The sequence below is a fragment of the Odontomachus brunneus genome, unplaced genomic scaffold (genome assembly GCF_010583005.1).
Source record: "Odontomachus brunneus isolate Ranch 3 - 2012 unplaced genomic scaffold, Obru_v1 Obru_scaffold_091, whole genome shotgun sequence".
Lineage (NCBI taxonomy): Eukaryota > Metazoa > Arthropoda > Insecta > Hymenoptera > Formicidae > Odontomachus > Odontomachus brunneus.
The window spans coordinates 118,405-143,449 of record NW_022639541.1 but is presented as its reverse complement, the minus strand read 5'-3'; the positions used below and the strand labels follow the sequence as shown (position 1 = coordinate 143,449).

The following is a 25,045-nucleotide window of genomic DNA, read 5'->3' as shown; positions in this document are numbered from 1 at the left end:
CACGGAAAAAAGTTCTATTGTATCACACACACAATAGAATCGTCAACAGCGCTATAATTGAGATAAGTTTTCTTAATTCGATAGCAGTATTATTAAAATTAATACTCGAGTTATTAAAACAATGTATAATGTATTAGTTTTGATCATTGAATCGAAAAGATTTATTTTAATTATAGCGCTCTTGACCAATTTTATTGATACAATTTTTTGTTCTATTGATATAACTTTGTTCCAAAATTATTTATTGACCAACTCTTAATGCAATTTTTTCGTGCAAGAATGAATATTTTACTTCAGCTTAGAATGTGGACTCAGACTTCATACGAATAAATGTTTTAATCACAATAATCAATCACAATAACGAATTAGTAACAAATTGGAAAATTTAATCTGTATTAGCCACACTGAGAAAAAAATAATAAAATAAAAAATATCTAAAAATTAACAAATATTTATTAGATGAATACCATTAACATATTTATACTCAAAATTTTTTTCTTTTAAACCGAGTATTGTTTACTCGGTTTAAGTAAACAATACTCGATTTAAATGAAAAGAATCTTTATTTAAGTAAATAAGTTAATGGTATTCACCTAATAAATATTTGTTAATTTTTAATTATTTTTTATCAGTGTAGCTACTAGATTTTAATTCAGGCTAGCTAGTTACATTTTTACTTAGGACATATAATGAATTTGTATATTACAGATTTCGTAGTGAAATCTCACTTTTACCGGTAAAAATCAATAAAAAATAAGATGTGGCGTGAGAATGTTTTCACTGAAAATTCATAGATTATTAGTGAAATAACTTTACTGATAAAATCAGAATTTTTGCTGATTCATCTTAAAAGAGTACATTAATGTTGTAGTTCCTACTCAACAATGTAAGTGTAGTATAAGGTGCGTTGCATGTAACATCGCTGAGTGGGAAATCATAACATTGATATAATATTATTGTTACTGTTATTTGTTGTTTACTGGGATCAGACTCGCTCTTCAGTCTCAAGTGTAAATATTCACTCGATGATTCAGAATGAAGAATTCATTCTCTATGAATAAGAAATCGCTCGAATCCAAGTGACTTGGCCAATGGGGCTGCAGCCCCCCCTCCCCGAAATTAATTTTTTGGGTTACGTTAAGTGTGAGAAAAATTTTGTCGAATGACCTTTTGTTGCTCGTCAAAAATAAAAAAGTACAGCCCTCCCCCCCGAAACCTTTTTCTGGCTACGCCACTGGACTTGGCTGTCACTCTACTTTTCGAATTTGAGATTTCATTCTAAGAAATCTAGAGAGTACGTTCGAATTGAATTATAATAATGATGCAATGATGCAACAACAATCGCGCGGGTTCGCGGGCGTGCGCGTTATTTTTCTGGCGAGTTGATGCCTAATCGGATCACAGGTATTCGACAGCACCTGGGCAGGTGACGCGCCGCGCCGCCGTTGTCGTCGAGTATCGTCGTCGTGGTCGCACTGCCGGACTGTGCTAGCCTCGGTGCCGGACTGTGTCACGTCAAGGAACCACCGTGGACTCTCATGTGCCTATTGAGATTACCGCTTTGACTAAATCTAAGCAGACACAGCTTACACTGGTACGGTTTCTCACCGGAGTGAATTCGCAGGTGTTTGGTAAGCGTCGAGCTGTCGGAGAACGCCTTCTTGCAAAATCGACACCTGAAAGCAGTCAAGAGATATTAACAATTGATATACACAATGGAAAAGGGATATAATTAAATTTGTATATAAAGGAATAGTATATTTGTAATAGTATATTTGTATATAAAGGAATTATATAACTATATAATATAATATATTATATAATTATATAATTATATAAAAAAATACAAAAATACTTAAAAGAGAAAATATATATTATGAATTTATATTATCATATATTTTTACACATATTATTATATAATATATAATATTTATTACATTTTATTTTATTATAATTATTTTACAATATTATATTATTATGTTGGAAAAATACATTACCATTTGTAAGGCAAAATATATTAAAAGGATATAAAAAAATACAATTAAAACTAGATTAAATGTATAGTAAATGTAGAGTAAATGATACAGAAAAATATTAGGGGATTTAGGGTCGGTTTGTTAGTGGAAGATTGATTCATAAAATATCAATATTGATATTTAGGTAACTAAATTTTGACAGGAATAAGGTTATTAAGAGCCAATGTTGAATATTTTTTGCAATTTAGATTATTTAGATGTATTTAGATTAAATGTGTATAGAAAGAAATTGTAATATTATAAGTTCTCAAACAACTAATTGTTGTGACTGACTGTACAAACATGATAAAGCAGCCTTCTTTTATGATGTTAATGCACGCCACGATTCTGTTATCTGCATATTATATTAAAATTGTATTAACAATCAAGATACAAATATGCAGCAACGTGGCCATTTTGCCCTGGTATTGGGTTCAGTTGCCGAATAGCGCAGAGAATAAAAAGAGGAAAGCCACATATAAAATATGTATCCTGATTAGTACTACCGAGACTTTCCACAGTCCTTTTCCTTCATAGTTTCCTTCATAGGACAACATGGTACGTTGTTGCATGTTTGTATCTTGATTATTACAAAATAAAATATATGGATAACAGGATTATGGTGTGCATTATAAACACATCATAAAAGAAGGCTACATTTATCATGTTTGTACAGTCAGTCACAACAATTAGTTATCTGAGAAATTGTAACTTCAAAATTCTAAAATATGGGACATCTAGCCCTGATTTTCCCTACTTTAATATCGGAGAAGAAAGTGACAAAAGATTATCAAACAATACAATAGAGTGTTCCCAAAAGCCACTCATCATTTATATGTCGCGAACTCTCTCGAAAATTCCAGGTCTCTGTCGAATTATTTCACAAGCATGCTGGATTCGGTCACGTAATTCTTCTATGTTATTTATTAGTGAAGAATGCACTATGCTTTTCAAATATCCCTATAAAAAAAGTCTAAGAGATTTAAATCAGAGGATTGAAGGGGTCATGCAATTAGACCACCACGTCCAATCCATCTAGCATAGTACATTCTTCGCTAATAAATGACAGAAGAATTACGTGACCGAATCCAGCGTGCTTGTGAAATAATTCGACAGAGACCTGGAATTTTCGAAAGAGTTCGCGACTCTGTAAAAAGAAGATGCTAAGCATGTATGGAAATGGAAGGAGAACATGTGGAACACCTTCTGTAAAGCCAGTAAGTCATTCATGACGCTACATACAAAAATGTTTATATCTCAGAAAGCTTTCGATCTAACGTTCACTAAGGTTTTTTTACTCAGTATGGTGTATGTTATTTACCATAAAAATACTGAATGATTTTTTGGAAATATCCTGTAGATGGAATATGATAAGTCGATAAAATATGAACAATAAATGAATGAAAGAAAGAAAAATTAAAATATAGATAGAGAATAAAATAGGTTAGAATATAATAAGATTTCAGATGTTTATTGAAATATATGCGCAATTCACACTAGATTGTTAAAATATCCTTTTTTATAACAAGAGTTTTCTATGAGATCACGGAAGATATTTGCGTACCTGTACGGTCGTTCGCCCGAGTGCGTCCTCATATGCGTGGTGACCGAGCTGCTCTGCGAAAATCTCCGGTCGCACACCGGACACCGGAACGGCTTCTCACCGGAGTGCGTCCTCGCGTGCGCCGTCAGGTTCGCCGCCTGGCTGAACGCCTTTGAGCACGCGTGACACCTTCGAGGAGGAACACGCGCGATCGTCAATATTTAAAGTATTAAAAATTAGCAAAAATAAAGGGTTCTGATATTGCAGGATAACAAAATTGCAGCGTTAGAGTTAGTAATTAAAACTAACTAATGAGATTGCGTACTATTATTTTATTTCGTACATTAAAGACGTATAAAGAAAGATAAAGCTTGAATATTCAGCATTACTAAAAATATTTCGAATATTTTATAGAATTTTAAATTGATCATGTCTCACTCAAAGAAAAAGACATGGTGATGGTAACTATATACAGGGTGTCCTGCCACTACCGCATTATCTCCTAAGGACTCCTAAGGATTCCTAATTTGAAGAAAAAAATCCTAATGCAAAAATGTCGAGGCTATAATATTTTTCAAATTATACGATTAAAGTTGACCAATTATTTTAGCTAAAGTACGCGCGCTCAGGTACGGTACAACACACAATGGTACAAGTGCATACACATAAGTGAGAATTTGCATAAGATATGAAATTAGTTGTAAATCCCTGAAAGAAAGTGTGACAGCTTATTGATTCTCATAAATGTATTGTGTGATATTTTACTCATAACATTTTGACGAGATTGTTATTATTTCCGATACATTTATTTAAATGCAAGAAAAGGCAGATTATTATTACATATATTGTTGTATGTATAGAATTTATATACTATATATTTGCATAAGATATGAAATTAGTTATAAATCCCTAAAAGAAAGTGTGACAGCTGTCAAATGTATGACAGCTTACTGATTCTCATAAATGTATTGTGTGATATTTTTTTCATAATATTTTGACGAGATTATTATTATTTCCGATACGTTTATTTAAATGATAGAAAAGGCAGATTATTATTACATATATTGTTGTATGTATAGAACTTCCGTATCAATATTTGGAAAAGGAACGACATGTGCATGCACCTGTACCACTGTATGTTGTATCGTACCTGAGCGCGCGTACTTTAGCCAGTATAATTGGTCAACTTTAATCGTTTATAATTTGAAAAGTATTATAGCCTCGCCATTTTTGTATTAGGATTTTCTTATTCAAATCAGGAATCCGCCCTTAAGAGATAATGCGGTAGTGACGGGACACCCTGTAGATGATAACTATACGAGTTTTGTATGTAAAATTTGTGTATGTAGTTTATAATAAATTATGTTGTAGTTATTAAAGACTTAAATAATTAAAGATCTAATTGTATAATAACTACAAAATAGTTGATTAAAATACATACATCGCGATTCTGTATACAAACTTCGTATTGTTGTCACTTACATAATTTCCATTGTAATTATTTTCTTTGAGTGTACTATAACCATAGCAAAATCTTTTGTCAATCAAACGAATAGCGTATTTCATAGAGAAATGATTCTCTATGAGCTTTCTTTTTGTTATCCTTTCTCTCTTTGATATGCGCACGCGATCTTATAAAAATATTTTAGATATTTATACAGAAATGTCAATATGAAAAAGTCTGAAAAATAGTGAGAAATATTGTGAATCTTTTTTCTCAAATATTAACGTTGTTAGTATTTGAAATCTTTTGTCGGAACATTTACGAAACATGACATCCAATTCATATAAAATATTGGAAGAAAAAAATATTTAATGAAATTAAGATTTTTGTAGAAAAGTTCCACACACACACAAGTAACTTTTCCGTATATTCCACGAGAAATTCCAAATATATTATTCAGCAGAGTCGTATCACGCGACAAGAATGAATTCCTTCACCAACCTGAACGGCTTCTCGCCGGAGTGCGTGCGTAGGTGAGTCTTGAGGGTGCTGGGCCTGGCGTACGATTTGCCGCATATCCTGCAGAGATTCGGTCTGCCGTTGTCTTCGCCAGCACCGCCACCTATGGGGTTGATGCCTGCCGCGACCGCAGCCGCCGCTGGACCCGCGGTACCGACGCAGATCGTCGTGTGCTCACCACCGGCGAGCTGCAGCCGATGATGCGGCTGGGGGTGCGAATGGGGGTGGCCGCCGCCGGCGATCAGGCTATTGGCGGCGGCCGGCGCGACCGAATTCACCCTTGTCTGCGCTGCCGCCTCCACAGGATTGTACTGCGGGGCGGGACTCAAAAGCGGCTCCACGCCCCACGCTGACGAATAGCTCTGCTCGTATCTAGTCACATACGCACAAACATACACATTCACATACACGCATGTACAAGTAAAGATTTACACGACGCACACGTGTACTCGGAAGAATAGGGGTAGGATCGAATAACTGTACACTGGCGGTTGTTACAAGAGGGAGAGAACAAGATGGCCGCGAGCGTGAATATATGGAAGTGGTTGAAGAGGCTTGAGGGGATCGCAGATTACGGTGCCTGGAGTGGAAAATTGCAGACGGAGAAATTTTGGTGCTTTGGTAGAGCAAGGTGGATTGGTATTTTTCTTGTTGAGGCTCGCAATATTGTTTTCGGGAGGGATGTGATTGGGGTGAAATTGAATCGCGCGGAGAACACGAATCAAAACCGCCGATATCGGATCATCGAAAGATAAAGTTGAAGGAAAGGAAACTCATCATCTTAGTAGAAGTTGAACCTCAATGTCTAGCCACGAGATAATAAATTTGTGTTTGATATTACTATTAGCCAATAACATAACGTTCACTTCTTCTAGCGGCTAAATGAACAAGTTAGGTGATGGTAAAACAAACGAAATTACAGTTATAAAATAAAAAACCATAAGTAGTTGCTACTTTAATATTACTTTTTTGAAATTTTTATAAAATTAACGTAGTTTCGATTTGATTTGTTATCTAACTTTTTTTTTATATGTTAGTGATATAGTAGCTAGATTACATATTTTAAAATATACAGCATCATCTATTATATGTGATATATATTGGCTAGACAATAGCTTTAATGCAACTGAAGGTGCAGACGTTTTTTTGATCACAGTAACAAAGATATTATTTCTCGTCAGCGAATTGTTTTTCTGGTTCTCATTCAGTTACACGGAGAAAACACAATTCCATTCAGTGTAACTGAATTTCTATTATTTGGAGACCAAATGAAAAACTCGGTTTGTAGGAACGGGACGATCCCTGCAAGAGATTTCTACTGAGCCAATTGTTCAGTTATCTTAAACGAGTTTTCATGCATCTAAATGTTCAGACGAATGTTTTCAGTCACTGTAATTGAGATATTCTTTCTCCTCAGTGAGTTTTTCCTCTGACCCTTCAGTTACTCGCACTGAAATTTTTTCCGTGCAAGAGGAAATTTCGCTAAAAATAAGATTATATCTTTTGTGAGTGTAATATCAATAAATTTCCAACCAATGATCTACTTCATTAGAAAAGAAATACACTTTTACAGGGAATAGCATCTTGCAACTAGGTTTCATTTTAGGAGTCTCATCGGCTCAATGTTTTACGTGAATTCGGTGATTTTCGCGATAATGTAACTTTTTAACTATGGAAGTGTAGAACTTTCCACGTGAAACTTTTCACTTTTCACATTTTTGTTTCTATAGAAAAATGATTGTTACCCCGATATTGAAGACGTACATGATTGTCAGCCAGGTGTTGAACTTCGAGATTTTTAGTTTTTGAGACAACTTATATGCACGGCAAATAATCAAGGCAAAATTAAGGTCATCTTAAAATTGTCTCTCGCTTACCCGGAGTGCATGTTCATGTTCATCGTCATGTTCATGGAGACGTTGACGGACATGGCCGGCGCGGCGCCGTAGTGAGCTCCTACCGACGGCACCGAGCCGGGTCCTAAATTCTGCACATACTCCTGCGGCGAGTAGTGATGGCCAGCGGTGGTGGACGGGCCAGTGGAGTAATACCCCGCCGTGGGACTGCCAGGATGCACCACCGCGTGCTTGAGCGATAGCAGGACGTCGGCGACACCCTCGCCGTTCGGGCCGTTGCTCGCACCCCTCGGCATGCAGTCCCCGCGTGTGCAGCCCCAGCTGAAAGGAGTGCAGGAGGAAACGGTGATCGAGTCGCGCTCTTAATCGCACTTAATTGCGTGGCTGATCGAGAAAGCGAAAACAGATATGTCTCATGAACGAGGACGAGGATCTTCTACTCCATTTTAATCCGTTAAAGGTTATAATTATTTCACGAACATTTTTAATTAAGGGATTAGTCAGTTTGTTTCTCAGAGGTTTCAGATTAGGATTATTTAAAAATAATATCTGTTGTTTTCAACAAACTGAAGGCATAACACATAATTAAGGATTAGGGTTAGAGGAGGGGAAAAAATTAACGTAATTAGTGATCGTGAAACGTGAAAAGTACAGTTTTATGTGAATTTAGTGTTTTTCGCGATTATATAACTTTTCAAACTATGGAAGTGTAGAACTTTCCACGTGAAACTTTTCATTTTCGTTCCTACAGAAAAGTGATTGTCACGCAGATGTTGAAGACGTAAAAATAATCAAATGATTTTCTTTGATAATAAGTAGGATACTGGCTACTAATGAATTAATTAAATTCAACTGCAATTGCTTCGATTCGATTTCTCACATTCAAGAAAATACGATCTCATCCTTAAAGGAATCCTTTTATGTTATGGCCTTAAAGGGATGCCATATCTGAAAACTTTACCGAGAAAGTACTGATTTTGTTTTCTGTAAAGGTTACGACGTGTATTGGTTATATAGAATTGCAAATGTTTTTACATATTGAAAGTATGTGCAATAATGAATTGGAGTATACTCGATATATGACGGAAACGATAAAAAAATTTTGAAAGTGACATCTCGAACTGTTAATAAGAGTCAAAATATTTACATGAAAGTTCTGTTTTCTGTACGTACCGCACGTGTGTTTGCTGTGCTAACAAAAAGTTCGAGGAACATTTTTATATCTTTTCAACTAAATGTAGAGGCAAAAGTATACGAAAGATTTGCAAAAACATTTCTATACATGCATGGTTATGTTTTTTGTTGTTGAATGGTAAAACAAAACACACATTTATATAAGATTTATATATATGAGAAATACGAAAAGGATAGCATCATTCTATTAGTGACGATTGTCTCTATGTTATCGACATTTCTGGAGTTTGTCATCCACTTCAGCATGGCTCTTCAAGCCATATATAAAATAATTCCGCTAAGGATGAGACCATATATTTTTTGGTTGCAACAGTCCGTAATAGCGAATATATTAAATATACACGGAAAAAAAAGATATGTATAATTAAACATAATTCACTATATTAACTACTTTTTCTTTGTTGCAGGAACCAATTTCCTTGCTAGAATAACAAGAAAATCTGCTCCTGCAACAAGAAAAGTAGCTAGAGTAGTAAATTATGTTTAATTATCCATCTGTAGCAAATTTGCTGCATCAGACTATTTTTCTTGCTGTACGAGCAGATTTTCTTGTTATCATAGCAAATAAATAAGTTCCTGCAAAAAAGTAGCTAACGCAGCGAATTATGATTAACTGTCCGTATATAGCAAATTAGTTTGCTGCTGCAGCAAATTCTTTTTTTCCCGTGTAAGATCGACGAGAAACGAATACCGCTCTTCAAGTACATTTCAACTCGAAGCACCCTCCGACGGAAACGCACTCACTTGTACGTGCCCGAACATGGGCTGAAGAGGCCAGGGGGCAGCGGGTCGAGGTCGAGCGGGGGCAACGGAAAGCCCGCCATGTCGTCCACCCAGAAGCTCGCGCCGAACTCGCTCACTTGGCCCTGACTCGAGAGCTGCTGCTGATGCTGCTGCTCGATGTCATCCGGCGAGCCGTCCTGCAGATCCTGGAGGCGCAGCGTGCCCTGCAGAGCGCCGAGGGCCGCCGCCGCCGCCACCGCCGCCGCCGCCGCCGCCTCCTCGTTCTGCTGGCTACCGTCGGCAGTTAACGCGACTTCGTCGCCGGGTAGCACGCTCAGCGTCGTTGGACCGCCGCACAGCCCGGACGGGATCGTCGCCTCGATGGTACCCACCGAACCTGCGGAGTCCAACAGGAGAGTTAAGGTCGATTCCTCGAGCTGGAACGCGAGCTGGATCCCGGACGGAGTGTTCTCTTCGTGGCGCCGAGGCGCTCGGGATTGATGGCATTTCGAGGCGGACATTGCACTTGAATCTCGTCTTTTTGGTGTCACTCGCGTCTTAGCAATGTTTACACGGAGAAAACGTCCCGGAATTGAATATTGAATACGCGATATTTACGCAAGACCGTAGTCGCAAATTGATCATTTCTTTTTTTCGAGAAGAAAATAGTAAGTTGACCCATGAATCCCATAAACACTGAACAGTCCAAGTAGAAATTCATTTCATGGTCCTAATCAGGTTGATCTCAATCAATTATCTGATTTGTTATCAGATTTGGTTTATCAGATCATAACTATTAATAAGGTCCGAATTATTAAGGTCCTGATTTTTAATAAAGTCCTGATTATTACGCTGCGTTACACGAGTTATCAGAAATTGATAACATCACTTTAGACCAGATAATTGATTGGAATTAATTTGATTAGGATCATGGGCTATATTTTTAGTCGGGAGTATTACTATGAACAAAAGTTTCAAGTAGAAACATATTGATCAACAAAATATGTGCTCTATGGGAAAGTACTTCCGAGTCAACCTCCGATGAATGTGATAGATTACGTAAGAAAGTGGAAACAAAAGGAAGAGAGATGCCTTCGATGATGACTATAACTTGGAAATAAAATAAGACACAGTGTATTCTATAAAAAGTATGATAAATAATAAAAGCATGCTCTTCTCTCTGGTGAAGCGAACTGAAATGCTCGCAAAACTTTGGAAGCAGAGAAAAACGCGGCTCCACACACTCCCGGAAATAATATAGCAAAAAATACATACATCACTTAAAATATCTTAAGTCGATGACACGTGTGTAATATAAGATAATTGAAATCAATTAAGAAGAGACAAAGATGAACAATCACGCTGAGTACCGCGGAATCCAAAACGACCCGCGAAAAAGGTCCGTTCAATCGCGTCGTGTCGCTGATTTTTCACACCGTGCAGATACTACGCGCGATACTACGTTGTCCTCATCTCCGTGGGGTGGAAAAACCCCGAGGCTCTGTCTCTTCCTCCTGTTCCTACCCTCTCTCTATCTCTTTCTCTCCTTCGTTCTCGCTCTCTCACCTGTGCCGAGGGTGTACGGCGGCTCGGAGGTGTTGACCGCGTGATGATTCTGCAGAAACTCCATCTCTGCGAAATTCCCGACAACGGCCACCCCCGGATACACCCCTGTCCCCCGTGCACCCCTCTTCGCACAACCCTCGGCGGCGGCGGCCGGATCTCGGCCGCCTCTCCCTATGGAGAGACGCGCACCGCTGGTCCAGCCCTCCGCGCTCTGGTCGTCCTGGTAACCGCGCGGCTCGCAGCTTCACCGCTCCGAGCGGCTCGCCATCGATGCTCCTCTTCCGCGCGCTACGCAAGGTAGACGGAAAGTAAACGACAGATTAAGGAATGGTCTCATCGCTGCCAAGCGAGAATTCATTAGAGTCTTCCTCGTACGCATACACGTGCAACGAGACTATTATGTTAGTCGTCCGTAAGGAATCTACTGGGTGTTCTAATAATTCGCACCACACTGTTTGTACACTGAGGGAAAAATTATCTTAAAATCAACAAATATTTCTTTGACGGGTGCCATTAACATGTTTATTCAAATCTAAATTCTCTTTATTTAAACCAAATATTACTTAAATCAGGTTTACTTAAATTAGGTAAACAATATTTGATTTAAATAAAGAGAACTTAGATTTAAGAAAATATGTTAATGGCACCTATCAAAGAAATATTGATTTTAAGGTAATTTTTCCCTCAGTAATAAACGGGTAGAACGCAATGAATTAAACGAGAAAGTATTCTAACATTTTGCAATTTGCACAATATTTGTTGATTAATGAAATATTATCGGCCAATGAGTGTATGACGAGGCTATAGGCTGAGCTATGGACATGAATCAAGGAATGTGTTTATAATCTATTACGCGAATTATTAGACACTTTATGTATGTATAATAATAATAATAATAATAATATTGTAGATGTCGAGGCAATAGAGATAATAGTATTCTTCTGAAGTTGGCATAGACTTGGAAGTTTTCTCAACTTGAAAAATGTTTAAAGGTATCTCCTTTAATTTGTGTTAAACGTCAGGGAGCAGTGGGAATGATTGGGACCACCGAAATACTGCATCTGCCTTATTACACTTCTCATTTGCAGCATCCGCGATCCTAACTATATTGACACGGAAAAATGTATCGAAAGATATATGAACGAACAAATATATAAACTATAAATATATAAACTAACAAATTATATATATTTTATATATTCCTTCTATATATGTAGTGTATAATTAAAATATTCATAAAAAATACTCTTACTATCACATTTATTATAGTATAATATTTAATATATATGATAGATGATGAGTATATCATATATATGATGAATATATATATATATATATATATATATATATATATATATATATATATATATATATGATAGATATATGATAGATATATGATGAATATAATTATATAATTCATTTTCGCGTGCAATAGTTATTGAAAAATTACTTAAAAAATATCAGCGAATATAAGTATGAGATGAGACTGTAGAACAAGTTGTTTAAGGCTCAAGGGGCTATTTCTTGGGTTTGTTTACAATCCTCTGCGCAAATTATCCCCCAAAATTACGATGACGTTAGAAAATGATCGCATCATGATTATAAAGTGAGATTTTACAATCATTTTCTCGTTATTTTCATATCATTGTGATTTAAATACACACACATACGCACACATATATAAACTATATAATACAATACAGATATAAATTTATATGCAGCATATATTTTTAAATACATTTTTTTCTGAATGTGCACGTCTGTTTCTGGCGAACAGAATCGCGAAACGAAGTCGTACGAGTTGTACGATTTTAAAAGGGCACAATTCTGCGAGACCGAGAAAGAGTTCTCGGGAAATCGAAAAGGGAAATTATTTGAGAAACGTGCAAACTTCTCTCTCTCTCTCTCTCTCTCTCTTCCTTAGTTAAAGAAAGTAGCAGCTGAGTGCGATAAATTGCGTCATGCTATGTTACTCTCACAACAAAATATTTCCTTTCGTTCTGTGAGAGACTCACTCTCACGATATTACTACGTTTTTTTGCGCTATGATTTTCCCACTCTGTAGACGTAGAAGGCGTTGTCGCGTTGCACCGTCGCGCGGACGTAAAAAATCGGTCGTGCGGGCATGAAAAAGTCGGTCTCGCGACCGCGAAAATCGGCGGACATCGATGAATGACTTTTTTATGAATCACCGAAAGGAAAATGCACGTGCATACTCAGCTCAGCAGGCACGTATAGACGACGTACTTTTAAGGCTTGGAAGACCTGCCGGTCCTCGCTAGAGGCTTCTGCAGAAAACCTGCTGGATATTCCCATTCACAGAGCCGCGTCTCCATCTTCCCATATGATCCTTTCGCGGTATCCTTCGCGGCTGAGCGAGGCGAGCGAGCTTTATTCTCTACAGTCGCGAGATTTCCCTCGATGTCCTTCGATCACCACCGCGACAGGGAAGATCACTTTCGCGTTCGTACCGATGTAAAGTCCACGGAGCAGCAACTTCTTTGCGAGACACTACGGAGGAGACCACGCGCCTCCGAACGTCACAATTTGTTTACTCAACGGAACTTCTCCCTTTGCCCGAAGTGACTTCAACTATATGCACCGCTTCGACGTTCATCACGAAGTAACCGGGAATTTTTCACCAGGGAGAAAACAATGTTTTGAAGGTACATTTCCTAATTAATGTAAATTTAAATTCAAATCTAAATTTAATTTAATTTAAGTTTTAACTTACAAAACTTTAATTTGCTTCATCACGAAGTAACGGGAATCCTTCACAAGGGAAAGATCGAGGGAGAGAATGTTTCTAAAGATGTTCCCTTAATGAACGTAAATTTAAATCTAAATTTAAATCCAAATTTTTTAAATTTAGATTTACGAAATTTCTTAATCAAAACTTAAATAAAATTAATTTACATTAAACGTTGGAACGCTGGAAAACCGCCTAGAACCGTACGGCTATGAACATCCCTTCGTGAAATCCCCCCGTAAATGTGAATTCTTCGTCGCACTGTCTTTATCCCTCACAAACGGATTCCCTGGCTTTCCGAGGAAAACTCGAGCCGACACCGTCTTTATCAACAATGCTCCCTGCACATCGACATCGCACAAGAATTCACTTGAAACACCGGAACAACCACCATCTCGTTCTCCGACCGAATGAAGAAGCTCGAATCGTCCGCGAATTGTTTTGAATGGCGAGTTGCTTACACAAATTGTTGCTTGGGCGAAAGTCACAAGAAGACACCGGCGAAGTTCTCGCTCTTCAAGTACCACTCGGACTTCCGGTCAAACGAGGAGACCACTGTGCCCGCGGCAGAGACACTGACGCGCGTTGCTGCCATGCTGGCAGGATGGCATGTCAATGTCTCTTGGCTAACTACGGATCTACCACCTATCAGCCGCCCACTCTCTCACCCCTTAGTGGCTCACTGACTACGTATACCATCCGCGACCCCACTCCACTTCACGAGAGCCCTGCTCTATCCCTTTTTTCCCTCCCTCTTGCTCTCTCTGTCTCTCTCTCTCTCTCTCTCTCTCTCTCTCTCTCTCTCTCTCTCTCTCTCTTTTCCCCCGGCTCTATCTCTCCATCTCTCTCAGTCCTCCTGTCTTCGTCTTCTTTCCTCTCCGTCTTTCCCGCTTCCACCAACGCGTGCACCACATATCGTCGGGGTCTTATGTACTTGCGTAAAACGCAAACCACGCGCCAAGTGACAGCGCGATGTGACTTCGCATCTCTTTGCCTTTCTTTCGTTACCTCGTAAAAGAGGAAAATAAATCTCACTTCTCGTGAGAAGAGACACCGCGAATTTGAATGTTATATTGATGATTGAACGGAGAGGATACGCGCAGAGAGAACCATCGCTTGTGGAAGCGAATCGGTAATTACTTACGGTTTAACGAATGAATCGTAATTGATGCTAATTAATTAATTACAAGTCTCACGAATTGACTGATCGCGGTCTGATCGACCCGGCGCCGCCGCTGGATTGCTGGCCGATGAACACGATGTCGACGTCGACGACGACACGGGATACTAATCGCTCATTCGGCGATCGGCGATCTTCCCTCGCGCGCCATAACGATGACATATCCTGGCTCGCAAGACAACGGCCCGGAGAGAGAAGGGGGGTATTATATTTTCTCAAGATACCATTACCGCGCCGATCACGGTGGTCCTGCCTGGTGGACGTGTAGCATGCCCCTATCGATACCCCTCGAGATCACTGGCTTGTAATGCCTTCCTTTTCGTGGATTATTGACCAGTCAACGGTGAGCCCGGCTGCGAAAGTGTACGTTCTCGCCTTTCCGCAGGACTCGCGTCAACGACGACGGCGGCGCGAATATACTCCTGTGACATCAGCGTGATCGGTGTAACACTTTTTTCACCCCCTGTTTACTCTACAATTGAAATTTTCCAAGTCTCATTGTCTATATCTTCTTTCAAAAAAAGAATCCTTTATAATAAAACTCATTTATCACTTATATAGTTTAAAATTTAACAAAGTTTTGTTACTTTAGTATATTTATATATTTCAACAGAAAGGTTGCTTTTTGCAAATAGTAAATACTAACTTTCCTATTTCTTCTTCTTAAATAAGAAGTAGAGACCTAGCGCTTCACTACATTCAATCAGTTAAAAAGTTTGGTTCGATTTTTAGGTCAAAACTAATTTCAATAAAAATTGATTCAATTTTTATTTAGATTCGATCTTTAATTGAAGTTGATTTAAAATTTAAATCAATTTTGAATTGAATTTTGATTGATTAATTGAATCAATTTTAATTTAAAGATTAGAGCGTTCAAACTTTGGGATAAGCTCGATATTGAGATATAAAATGACAAAACTTCGTTAAATTTCAAGATGTCTAAATCAAACTTGATTTAGATCAACATTAATTTTATCTCGTTTTCAATGGGAGGAAATTGTTTACTAAGCAAGTGATTACGTATGATTCTTTGCCGTTCTTCAATATTCTGGCATCATCTTTTACCATAGAAGATTATAGATTTATCCTTGAAAAACCGTTTCCGATTTTCCAACCGGTTAAAAATTTCACAATATTTCATTGCACAAGTAAAGATGTGATATATAAGAAGATGTATTTTCACTTATATATCTAGGAAAATATATATTCCTGTATTTAACATAAATTCGAGTGTCCTTTTAGCCACGCGCGCCTCAAATTCACGGCTAACTCGCGTTCTCATCGCCGTCCTCGTCGGTGTGCGTATCCGACTATCGGGTGTCCGCGCGATCGCGACCACCTCAACCGAATGTCCTGGCGGATCGGACACCTGACTGTGTGAGTAGTTCCGATACGCGGACACAGGAAGAGGAAGTCGGCAGCGCGGGCACACCACCGCCGTGCGTCACCGGCATGGTCCGTGGTGTCGGGGGTGTCGTCGTGTTTTCGATCCGATCTCTATATGCACAGTTAGCGCAAGTTACAAGATCGACGAGGGCAAGAGAGAAAGGGACAGAGAGCGGGCAAGACAGGGGGAGAAAGCGGATCGCGTAGATGAGCACCGAGTCCCATGACACGTCGTGTGTACAACCTGGGTATTGGCTTACACTTCCAGCCGATTGGGCCCACGGTATTTATACGGGGCCCCGTAGAGGATCCGCCGCTCCCCTTTCCCTCCCTCGTCAGGACACGTTATTCCTATAATGATCCGCGTCTGGTTAAAAGCGCGCTAAATACGGAGCAGCTTAAACGCAATTAAGGAGCAAGACAAAATGGAGTGAGATAATTTAAATCATTCTCTTAAGAAAGCAGCCTTGTTAATATAGTTACAGGGATGCCGTGTAGAAACAGAATATTCGACGATTTCTTTGATGAGATGTAACTTTCGCAGTATCTTATTCATATTCTCGGTGGAACACGTCGGATAAAATTAGCACGTGCGATGGTTAACTTATTAAATATAATATTTATTATAATAATTAGTTGCATTCACACACATGTTGATTACGAGATCAGTAGATCATGGAAACGAGAAGAGAAGAAAAGAAAAAGAAGAAAGAGAGAAGAGAGAAATTGCTAATTACGTTCGTTGGACACGAGTGCTTTCATTGGAATTAGAATTCGCAGCGAATTCGACGGCGAAGTTCCCGCCACGGATTCACTCCGAGCTCTATTCAGCCGCCCTACTCGTCGCTTTCATCCCCTACCGGTGTCGCGAATCCGTAGGAGATATTGGTATAGCCTGTGTGTGTATCGCAGGTACCACCGGCACACCGCTACTGTCGACACACCTGTGTTTGCTCGCGATCAAAATCAAAGAGAGCGTTTGCGGCCGATGCGGACCGCGCGCGAATAACGCGACCACGTGCGCTCATGTAGCCAAGTCCAGCCGATTCGCGAAGGAGCAGGAAGAAGAAGAAAAGAGAGCGAGAGCGAGAGAGAAACGAAGGAAGGGTGAGCAATTTCTGGCCGGTTGCGCGCGAATGCAACTTAGGCACAATGTATGTAATCTTGGTCGTTTAATTAAACCGCAGGTTTACCACCAAGCCGCAGGTCCGCGCGCGGTTAAGCTGAGTACATACTCAGGAAAAAAAGTTGTTTTATCAGTAGAATCTCAAATAGATCTTTACGATTGTCACGACGTGCGACAATCGATGATGGAAACTCTGTAATTTTTTAAATCACACTGAAAAATTCATTTAATTGAGTTAAAATAATTTGGTTGGAACAAATGTTTTGGTTGTGAGAACCAATATTTGGTACTTTAAACCAAAGGTTTGATTTCTTGAAACGAAAATGAAATAGGTTTAGTTTCAGAGAATCAAATCTTTGGTAGAAAGAATGAAATTTTGGCCCTCACAACTGAAACATTTGTTCGACCCTATTTTAAAAATTCATTTAGTTGGATTAACCAAATTTTGGTTAATCCAACTAAATGAATTTTTCAGTGCACTTAAATACTTTCTACTTCTACATTTTGTGCTATAAATATGAATGTTATATGAATCACCCGCAAAGAATGCTATCTATCTAAAATTAATCATTATTGACTAATTTTTTATGGCGCAACTACGCCATAATTGATGTAAATCTTCTTGATTCAGTAGCAATATTATCGGAACTAACATGCTGGAGTTGTTAAAATAATGTATGATGTATTAGTTTCAATAATATTACTTCACACATATATATAAGAAAATTACTCCGTTATGCTCTTGACTAATTTTCAATTATTAGTAACAAGACAAAAAATTGAAGTTACGTTATTTTATAAAAAGTGAAATAAATAAATCTCATAAAATAGCAGAAGTGAGTGTTGCGTTACTGGCTGGCAACTAGTTATGATTTTTTATCTCATGATACACACTGTGATTTTTTCTGTCTAATTACCAGCTATTTATCTAGGTTACGTTCGAGGAGCACGCTACCAATACTATCACGTTATTCTATCTTCATTGGAGTCCATATTCGGAAATAACAAGAATATACGTTGCAACTCGATTTACATAATTTTCTTTATATGCCTACTTTACATAATTTCGTAAGATTTTTAAGAACTTCGTTATTATAAAATTAACTTAGGTCAGTTTTGTCATAAACAACGCGCACATTTAGTGAAAGCACAAGCCTACATAGAGAAAAATATAGTTGCTTCGGCGTCAACTATATTCTTTTGTGATTTTAACCATAAAAATAGTTAGAAAAATTATTGTTTTAGTAAGTGTTGTTAGAAAGATGTTTCTTCTAATTCTTTTCTGGTTAAAATTACAAAAAAGTATAGTTGACGCCAAAAGCAATTATATTTTTCTCTCAGTGTAGGAGACGTTGTTCCAAGGGGTTTAAGTTGCCGAAGATAAACGCGCTTATAAAATGCAAAGAAGAGGACACTCTGCGTTCTTGGTGTCCCGCGTGACTCGACATTGCTGTCAACGATTGAGTGATTAAATTGTGTCAAGGGATGACAGCAGCCCTCCGCGCGATTAAAGGTCCCGCGTGACGACAGCGGGCTATCTTGTCGGACGAGGCGATTGCGGATTATCCCCGCGGTCGCGATAAACGTTTCGGGATCGCGGTTACTTAATTATATTCGCGGCATTACGTCGGGACAAGATACGCGTCCTTTGTAATTGCGAGGAATTGCGAGAAGGAGCCTGATTCTATTTCACGTTTATTTTACACGTACATTTTATCGCCTAAATTTCTTGCATTGAAATGTTCCTCAAACGAGTGAAAATTCATCTGTGACGATAGCGCTGCTGTTTGGAATAACAAAAGTGAATGTTTAACTTGAGTGTACTTTTATCCATGCTGAACGAATGTGTGAACGTCGATTAGAATTTTTCTCACTTGTTATATTCCAAAGAACTCTTCAATTTTGAATGGAAATTTTTATTCGATGATTTAAAGAGGAAGAATTGATTCTGTATGAGCAAAAAGTTACTCGAATTTGAGTGACTCGGTTGTTATTTCATTTTTCGAGTAAAATTTCACTCAAGAAAATTTTGAGAACTTAATTAATTCTGATTCTATTATATATTATATTCTCTCAATGTAATATTAATTTTTCAGTTACACCAGACAAAAGTTAACTGTCCAGCAATCGTTCGAGAACTGCATTAGATTCCCATCAGAGACTCTATTGCTACATTTTATCTTTTCCACAAAAGATACACTTTTTCACCTTAAAATTGAGGTGTTTTATGTCACAGAGACAAGCCATTTCATAAAGACTCTTACATCAAGTATCTGTATATTTTCAAGGAAACCTAACAACATATTTATTTATACTAATATATAAAATATTTTTCTAAAAAAAGAAATATACGTTTCCTTTTTATGAAAGGAATTTCTTTTTTCAAAAAACGAAATATACATTTTCTTTTCACGAAAAAACTTTTTCATGAAAACAATTGTTAATTATATTTAAATAAAGGTATATGTTTAGATTTTTAAGTAAATATTTTTAAGTCATTAGTACCTACCCCTATAAAACAAATATTTTTTTATTCTTTAGATGTTTCTTCTCTCACAATATAATATTAATTTTTTAGTTACACCAGTTACAAAAGTTAACTGTCCAGCAATCGTTCGAGAACTGCATTAGATTCCCATCAGAGACTCTTTTGTTATATTTTATCTTTTCCACAAAAGATACACTTTTTCGCACAGCCTATGCGAACTTCTACCGCGCATTTTTATATCTATCAACAACATTGCATCCGCTTTCGCGTACGGATTTTCGGACGTGTCCCCGGGGTCCCGTGTCGGGAGGGGTCCTCTTTATCGCTCCTGCCGAATCTCACTGATAGGATTGCGGCTTTATTAGGTGCTCGGCTCGGTCGCTTTGCGGAGACACGAGCGTGTACGTGGCGGCCGGCTGGCACGCGCCGCGTGTAATTTAATCGGCTATTCGGGCGGGCTCAGGCGGCAAGAACGAAGCGCATCCCATCCTCTGTAGGATCAGCAGCGACCGCGTCGCGAGGAAGGCGGAAGGTGGACGCATCCTAATCCCTGAGGAAACGGTTGCACTCGCGGTGCGCTCGTCTTGATGATGACGACGACGATTCCCGCTTTGTTTTCTTAGCCGGCTCTCTCCTCTAGCAGATGCGCGCCGTCGTAACCCGGTTGCGATGGTCGTCGCCAACCCTTCCTTGAAAATAAGAAACTCGAGACGTTACTCGAGAGAAAAAGAGAAAGAGAGAGAGAAAGAGAGAACGCGTGTCCGTTGTCGCGGGGTATATTATGTAGACGAGAGTCGTGGACGAATCTATCGGGTGGTACGCGCGAGCTTACAGTGGAATTAATAGTAGGGTCTCTGAGGGACTCTCCCCCGTTGGAAGTTATAATACTAAAGATGTTAGAAAGCGGGGACATGTTACTTGCAATCTCTCATACCGTTTTAAGTTATTTTCTCTCAATAAATGGGCGCGGCAGTAAACAACAAAAATAAAATGATCACGAACTTTAAAATTGGAAGAATTTTCGCTGAAATTAATTCGTTATTCTTGAGTAAGAACAACGATAATTAGTTATTTTTCAAGATGAGTCAAGATAACATTAATGAGTTACTTTTTTTAGTAACTCATTAATTCCAAGCAACGATTTATTTTTTAATACCCTTTAAATTTTTTGTAGTGGAAACTCACACAAAATGAATGAAAAATGATAATATTTTCGCGAGGCGATGATGAAAATATTACCACTCGACGTAGGCTGTATGAAAAAGTGCGTCTTTTGTGGAAAAGAAAATATAGTAATAGAGTCTCTGATAGGAATTTAATGCAGTTCTCGAGCGGTTACTAGACAGTTAACTTTTGTCTGGTGTAACTGAAAAATTAATATTACATTGTGCGAGAAGAAACATCTAAAGAATAAAAAATATTTGTTTAGTGGGTACTAATGACTTGAAACTATTTACTTAAAAATCTAAACATACACCTTTATTTAAATACAATAAACAATAGAGTCAACATCGGTGTTGTTAACATGACATACATCAGAGACACTTCTCAATTTCGAGTGAAAATATTTACTCAACGATTCAGCAGAGAATTTATTCTATAAGAGTGAAAACTAACTCGAATACGAGTGACTTGATTCACTCTATTTTTAAAGTAAAATTTCATTCCAAGAAGTTTAGAGTCAACCATTAAAAGAAGAAAAGTAAACTAATTAATTGCTTTTCTTAACAATAGAGTGATATTTTTCTACGTGCAAGAATGAATATTTCATTAGAATGAATTTGTGATTCTGACTTTATATGAGCGAATGTGTTAGTCGATTAGAGTGGATATGTCGTGTAATGATAGAGTACATCAGATTCTCTTTAATTTTGCGTCAAAATATTCACTCGATGATTCAGAATAGAAAATTCACTTTATATGAGTGAAAAATTACTCGAATTTGAATGACTCTATGTGGTTACTCTTTTCTAGTGCAGTTTTACTCCAAGAAATTTAGAAAGCAACTTCCTCAGTCTTGATTATAACGTCAAAAAATTTTAACGCACAAGAAGATTCCTATTTTAAATATGTTTCTTACGCGCAGAGAAACTTCTTATCTTCTAAGAATTAAAAAAGAAACAAGTTTGTCCATTGAATTGAGGTTGTGTTCTAAACTATTTCAAGAAAAAACCGTTTCATTGTTCAAACCGTTTTGACAAACTTTCTATATTTTTTAGAGTGAAACCTGACTTGAAACGCACTGAAAAGTGGCAGTACTTTCACTATAGTGTCATTCAAAACCTCAAGAATAAATGTTTCACTTAAACTTAGAATGGATTCTGATCCCATATGAGCGAACGTTTCGATTAGAGTGAATATGTTCCTATTATAATAGAGTATATCAGATTCACTCTTCAAAATTTCGAGTAAATATATTCACTCGAAGATTCAAATTAGAAAATCCACTCTATATGAATGAAAAGTCACTCAAATTCGAGTGACTCTGTGGTCACATTCGAGTGAAATTTCACTCTAAGAAATTTAGAGAGAACCAAGTGTTCATCTCGCGATTCAGCTCGTAAAATGTTTCGCACTCTCTTGCGAGGGTAAAGACAAAATTGAACGGGGAAGCGGATGGCCGGTCGAGGGCCATCGATCGCGCGTCAATCTTGAGTCGTCGTCATCGCCGATCGTCCTTACGTAGGCAATTCTACTTTGCCTCTTCGTCTGACCGAATCGTTGACGTGGAGACGCCGAAATTGCTTTGGAGCATTAGAAGGTTCGCAAGAGAGGGAGGAACATCGCGCGCAACCCCCCAAGATGGCTGCTCCCGGCTCGCGAGCGTATCGACGTTTGGCGTTTGCGGGGTTTCCTCGAGGTAAGCTCATCGGGAATTGCGGGTCTTCCCACCCCCGCTGCATCGCCGCCTCCTCTAGTGTGCGCCCTCCCTCCTTCCCTCCCGTCGGCCACCTTGTCGCCCCGCCGAACCCTCCTCAAAAACAAAGAAACACACGTAATTAAATTTTTCCTGAGCATCAGGCGAATTAATGCTCGAGTCGTCGCAGCAGCTGCAAAGTCCACGAATGCGCCGATGAGGTGGATGAAAGCGAACTTGCGAGGGGAGTAGATAGAGAGCTTTCGATTGTTATTTTCTCTTCTCTTCGTTGTACTTAGAAAATAAAATAGAGGACTGGTCTGAAGTCGCGCGAGAATATCCTGGTGTGATTCGAAGGTGGAGTAATTAGTTGTGCAACCCCGAAGTGTTTTTTTTTTCTTTTTTAGGTATATCGAAACGCGACGCTTGAGGCCAATTTTTTTGTGCATGGTCTTTATCTTAATTGCGAAAAACGTATAAAAGATAGAAGCTAAGATTACCACAAACTAAGATTATTAAAATTGCTTTCATTATTATAACAATTACTTTAAAAGTTATATAATGATGTAATTTTTATTCAAACACATAAGTAAATAACTTTTTATTTTTTATTTCTTAAAAATTCTCAATTTTAGTTTCATTTAATATAACTTTACGTTATATGTTTATCCAATTACAAAAAGTCTTTCCTAAAAGATTTATAAAAGATATAAAAGATAGATCTAAACATTTTTTAAAGTACATAGGGTGTCCCAGCATAAGGAGAACACCTAAATATCTTCTTTGTTTTTAATGATACGAGAAATATTTAGAACAATTTGAATGATTTCGAAGAAGGAATAACGTGGAAGGAAAATTTCTTGTAATAATTTTTTTTTTCGAAATTTTCCGAATACTATTTTGAATATTGACTTAGGATTTGAATGTTTTGTTTATGTTCAAAGTCTTCTCAGGTTTATAATTTAACGTGTTTCAATGCGTTTCAACACTCACCACAAGATGCAATAAAAAAAATGCATGTTTTCTTACAAAAAAATACCGGGATCTTAAAAAATTTCGAAAAAATGATTGCAAATAATTTTTTTCTATGATATTCGTCCTTTGGAACTATTCAAATTGTGCTCTAAACATTTCTTATTAAAAACAAAGAAGATATTTAGATATTTTATTTATGCTGGAATACCCTGTTTAATAATATGATTGTATATATAATTATACACATATTATATATGTAATTTAAGTATGCATCTCAGCTCTCATATTTATTGCTCAAAAAGCAATTACGTATTTACAACCTTGTTTTGTATCAATTGGGATGGGGTTACCGCAACGTAATGCGACTAATTAAGAGTCTTTACGTAAGCTTGCCTCCCATTCAGAGGCATGAGATAATAGAGATTCAACAGATTCGCAATCACGCAAATAAAGCTTGAATGCATCGAGTGCGCGTAATAATTACGAAACACACGATGAATTTGTCTTGCATATCGTTTATTTGATTACGGACAATTGATTTGTTAAAGTGAAAATTGCATGCAGGGAGAACGAAAGCTCACTACAATGTTCTGTCGTGTTTATGTGATGCATACAAATTTTATTCTTAATAAATAACATTATTCTTTGATACACTTGATTAAAATCGTTCCGTAAACCTAATGATAACAATAGTATGTATCGATATAACGCGTTACATCCGGCATATACTTTAAATTTTCTTTCATATATCCCTGTTTTCTAAGTGCACATCTTCAGAAAAATGGCTGTTCCGTATCACAATATTTGCAGCGGATGAAAAAGATATTTGAATGTATCGCCTTTTTTAAAGTACGTTTATTCCAACAAGAAGAGAAAATATACGTGCTTTTTTAAATTGGTGTACAATTATACACAAAATTATTTGTATCTCATTCACAAATAAGATCACAAATGATATACGAAATAAAATTTAACTGAAATCTAAAATGAAGAATAAATACATACATATCTTAATACGTTGATTTAGCGCAAAAATTTGTTTAAAATAAAACAGACAAATATCTTTCTCACTTACTATATTACATTCATTTTACCCATTAATTAAGACATTATTAAAAATAGCCGTAGTAAATCGAAGAATTGTCTACAGCCAACAGGAGCAGTCAAGTGCCGACAAGTTTTTCTTCTCTTTCATAGTAACGATGTGTATTATTTTTCTAAGGCACTTATGATGAACTAAACGAAATCCATTAATCCTAAAATTCGATTAGAAAATAGTTTCCTATATTTCTGTACAGCGTGCAACACACTGGGAAAAAATATATATACACATATATATCGATACGTATCACCAAGGCATCATTTTATTGTCAATCCCGTGCAACGTTAATATATATATATATATATATATATATATATATATA

At 37.5% G+C, this 25,045-nt stretch overlaps 2 protein-coding genes across 3 annotated transcripts in view; both read right to left on the bottom strand.

The window, feature by feature from the left end:
• Nucleotides 1–545: 545 nt before the first annotated feature.
• On the bottom strand, nucleotides 546–10,941 carry LOC116848179 (protein glass-like). 2 transcript variants are annotated; one of them, XM_032824008.1, is made up of 7 exons: nucleotides 10,861–10,941; nucleotides 9,316–9,691; nucleotides 7,399–7,698; nucleotides 5,504–5,893; nucleotides 3,580–3,747; nucleotides 1,609–1,676; nucleotides 546–1,544 (listed from the first exon to the last, which is right to left on the bottom strand). In XM_032824008.1, exons 1-7 carry the CDS (start codon nucleotides 10,922–10,924, stop codon nucleotides 1,537–1,539), a joined length of 1,374 nt encoding a protein of 457 aa, XP_032679899.1. In that variant the 5' UTR covers nucleotides 10,925–10,941; the 3' UTR covers nucleotides 546–1,536. The 2 variants fall into 2 exon arrangements, with proteins under 2 accessions (XP_032679899.1, XP_032679898.1); XM_032824007.1 differs by having other exon boundaries at nucleotides 546–1,676.
• A 13,273-nt stretch (nucleotides 10,942–24,214) lies between these two features.
• Nucleotides 24,215–25,045, bottom strand: part of LOC116848180 (ATP-binding cassette sub-family D member) — a 10,639-nt gene continuing 9,808 nt past the window's right edge. Inside the window, exon 10 of the mRNA XM_032824009.1 lies at nucleotides 24,215–24,877. The gene's annotated coding sequence lies outside the window, so the exon portion shown is untranslated. The remainder of the gene's footprint in view (nucleotides 24,878–25,045) is intronic.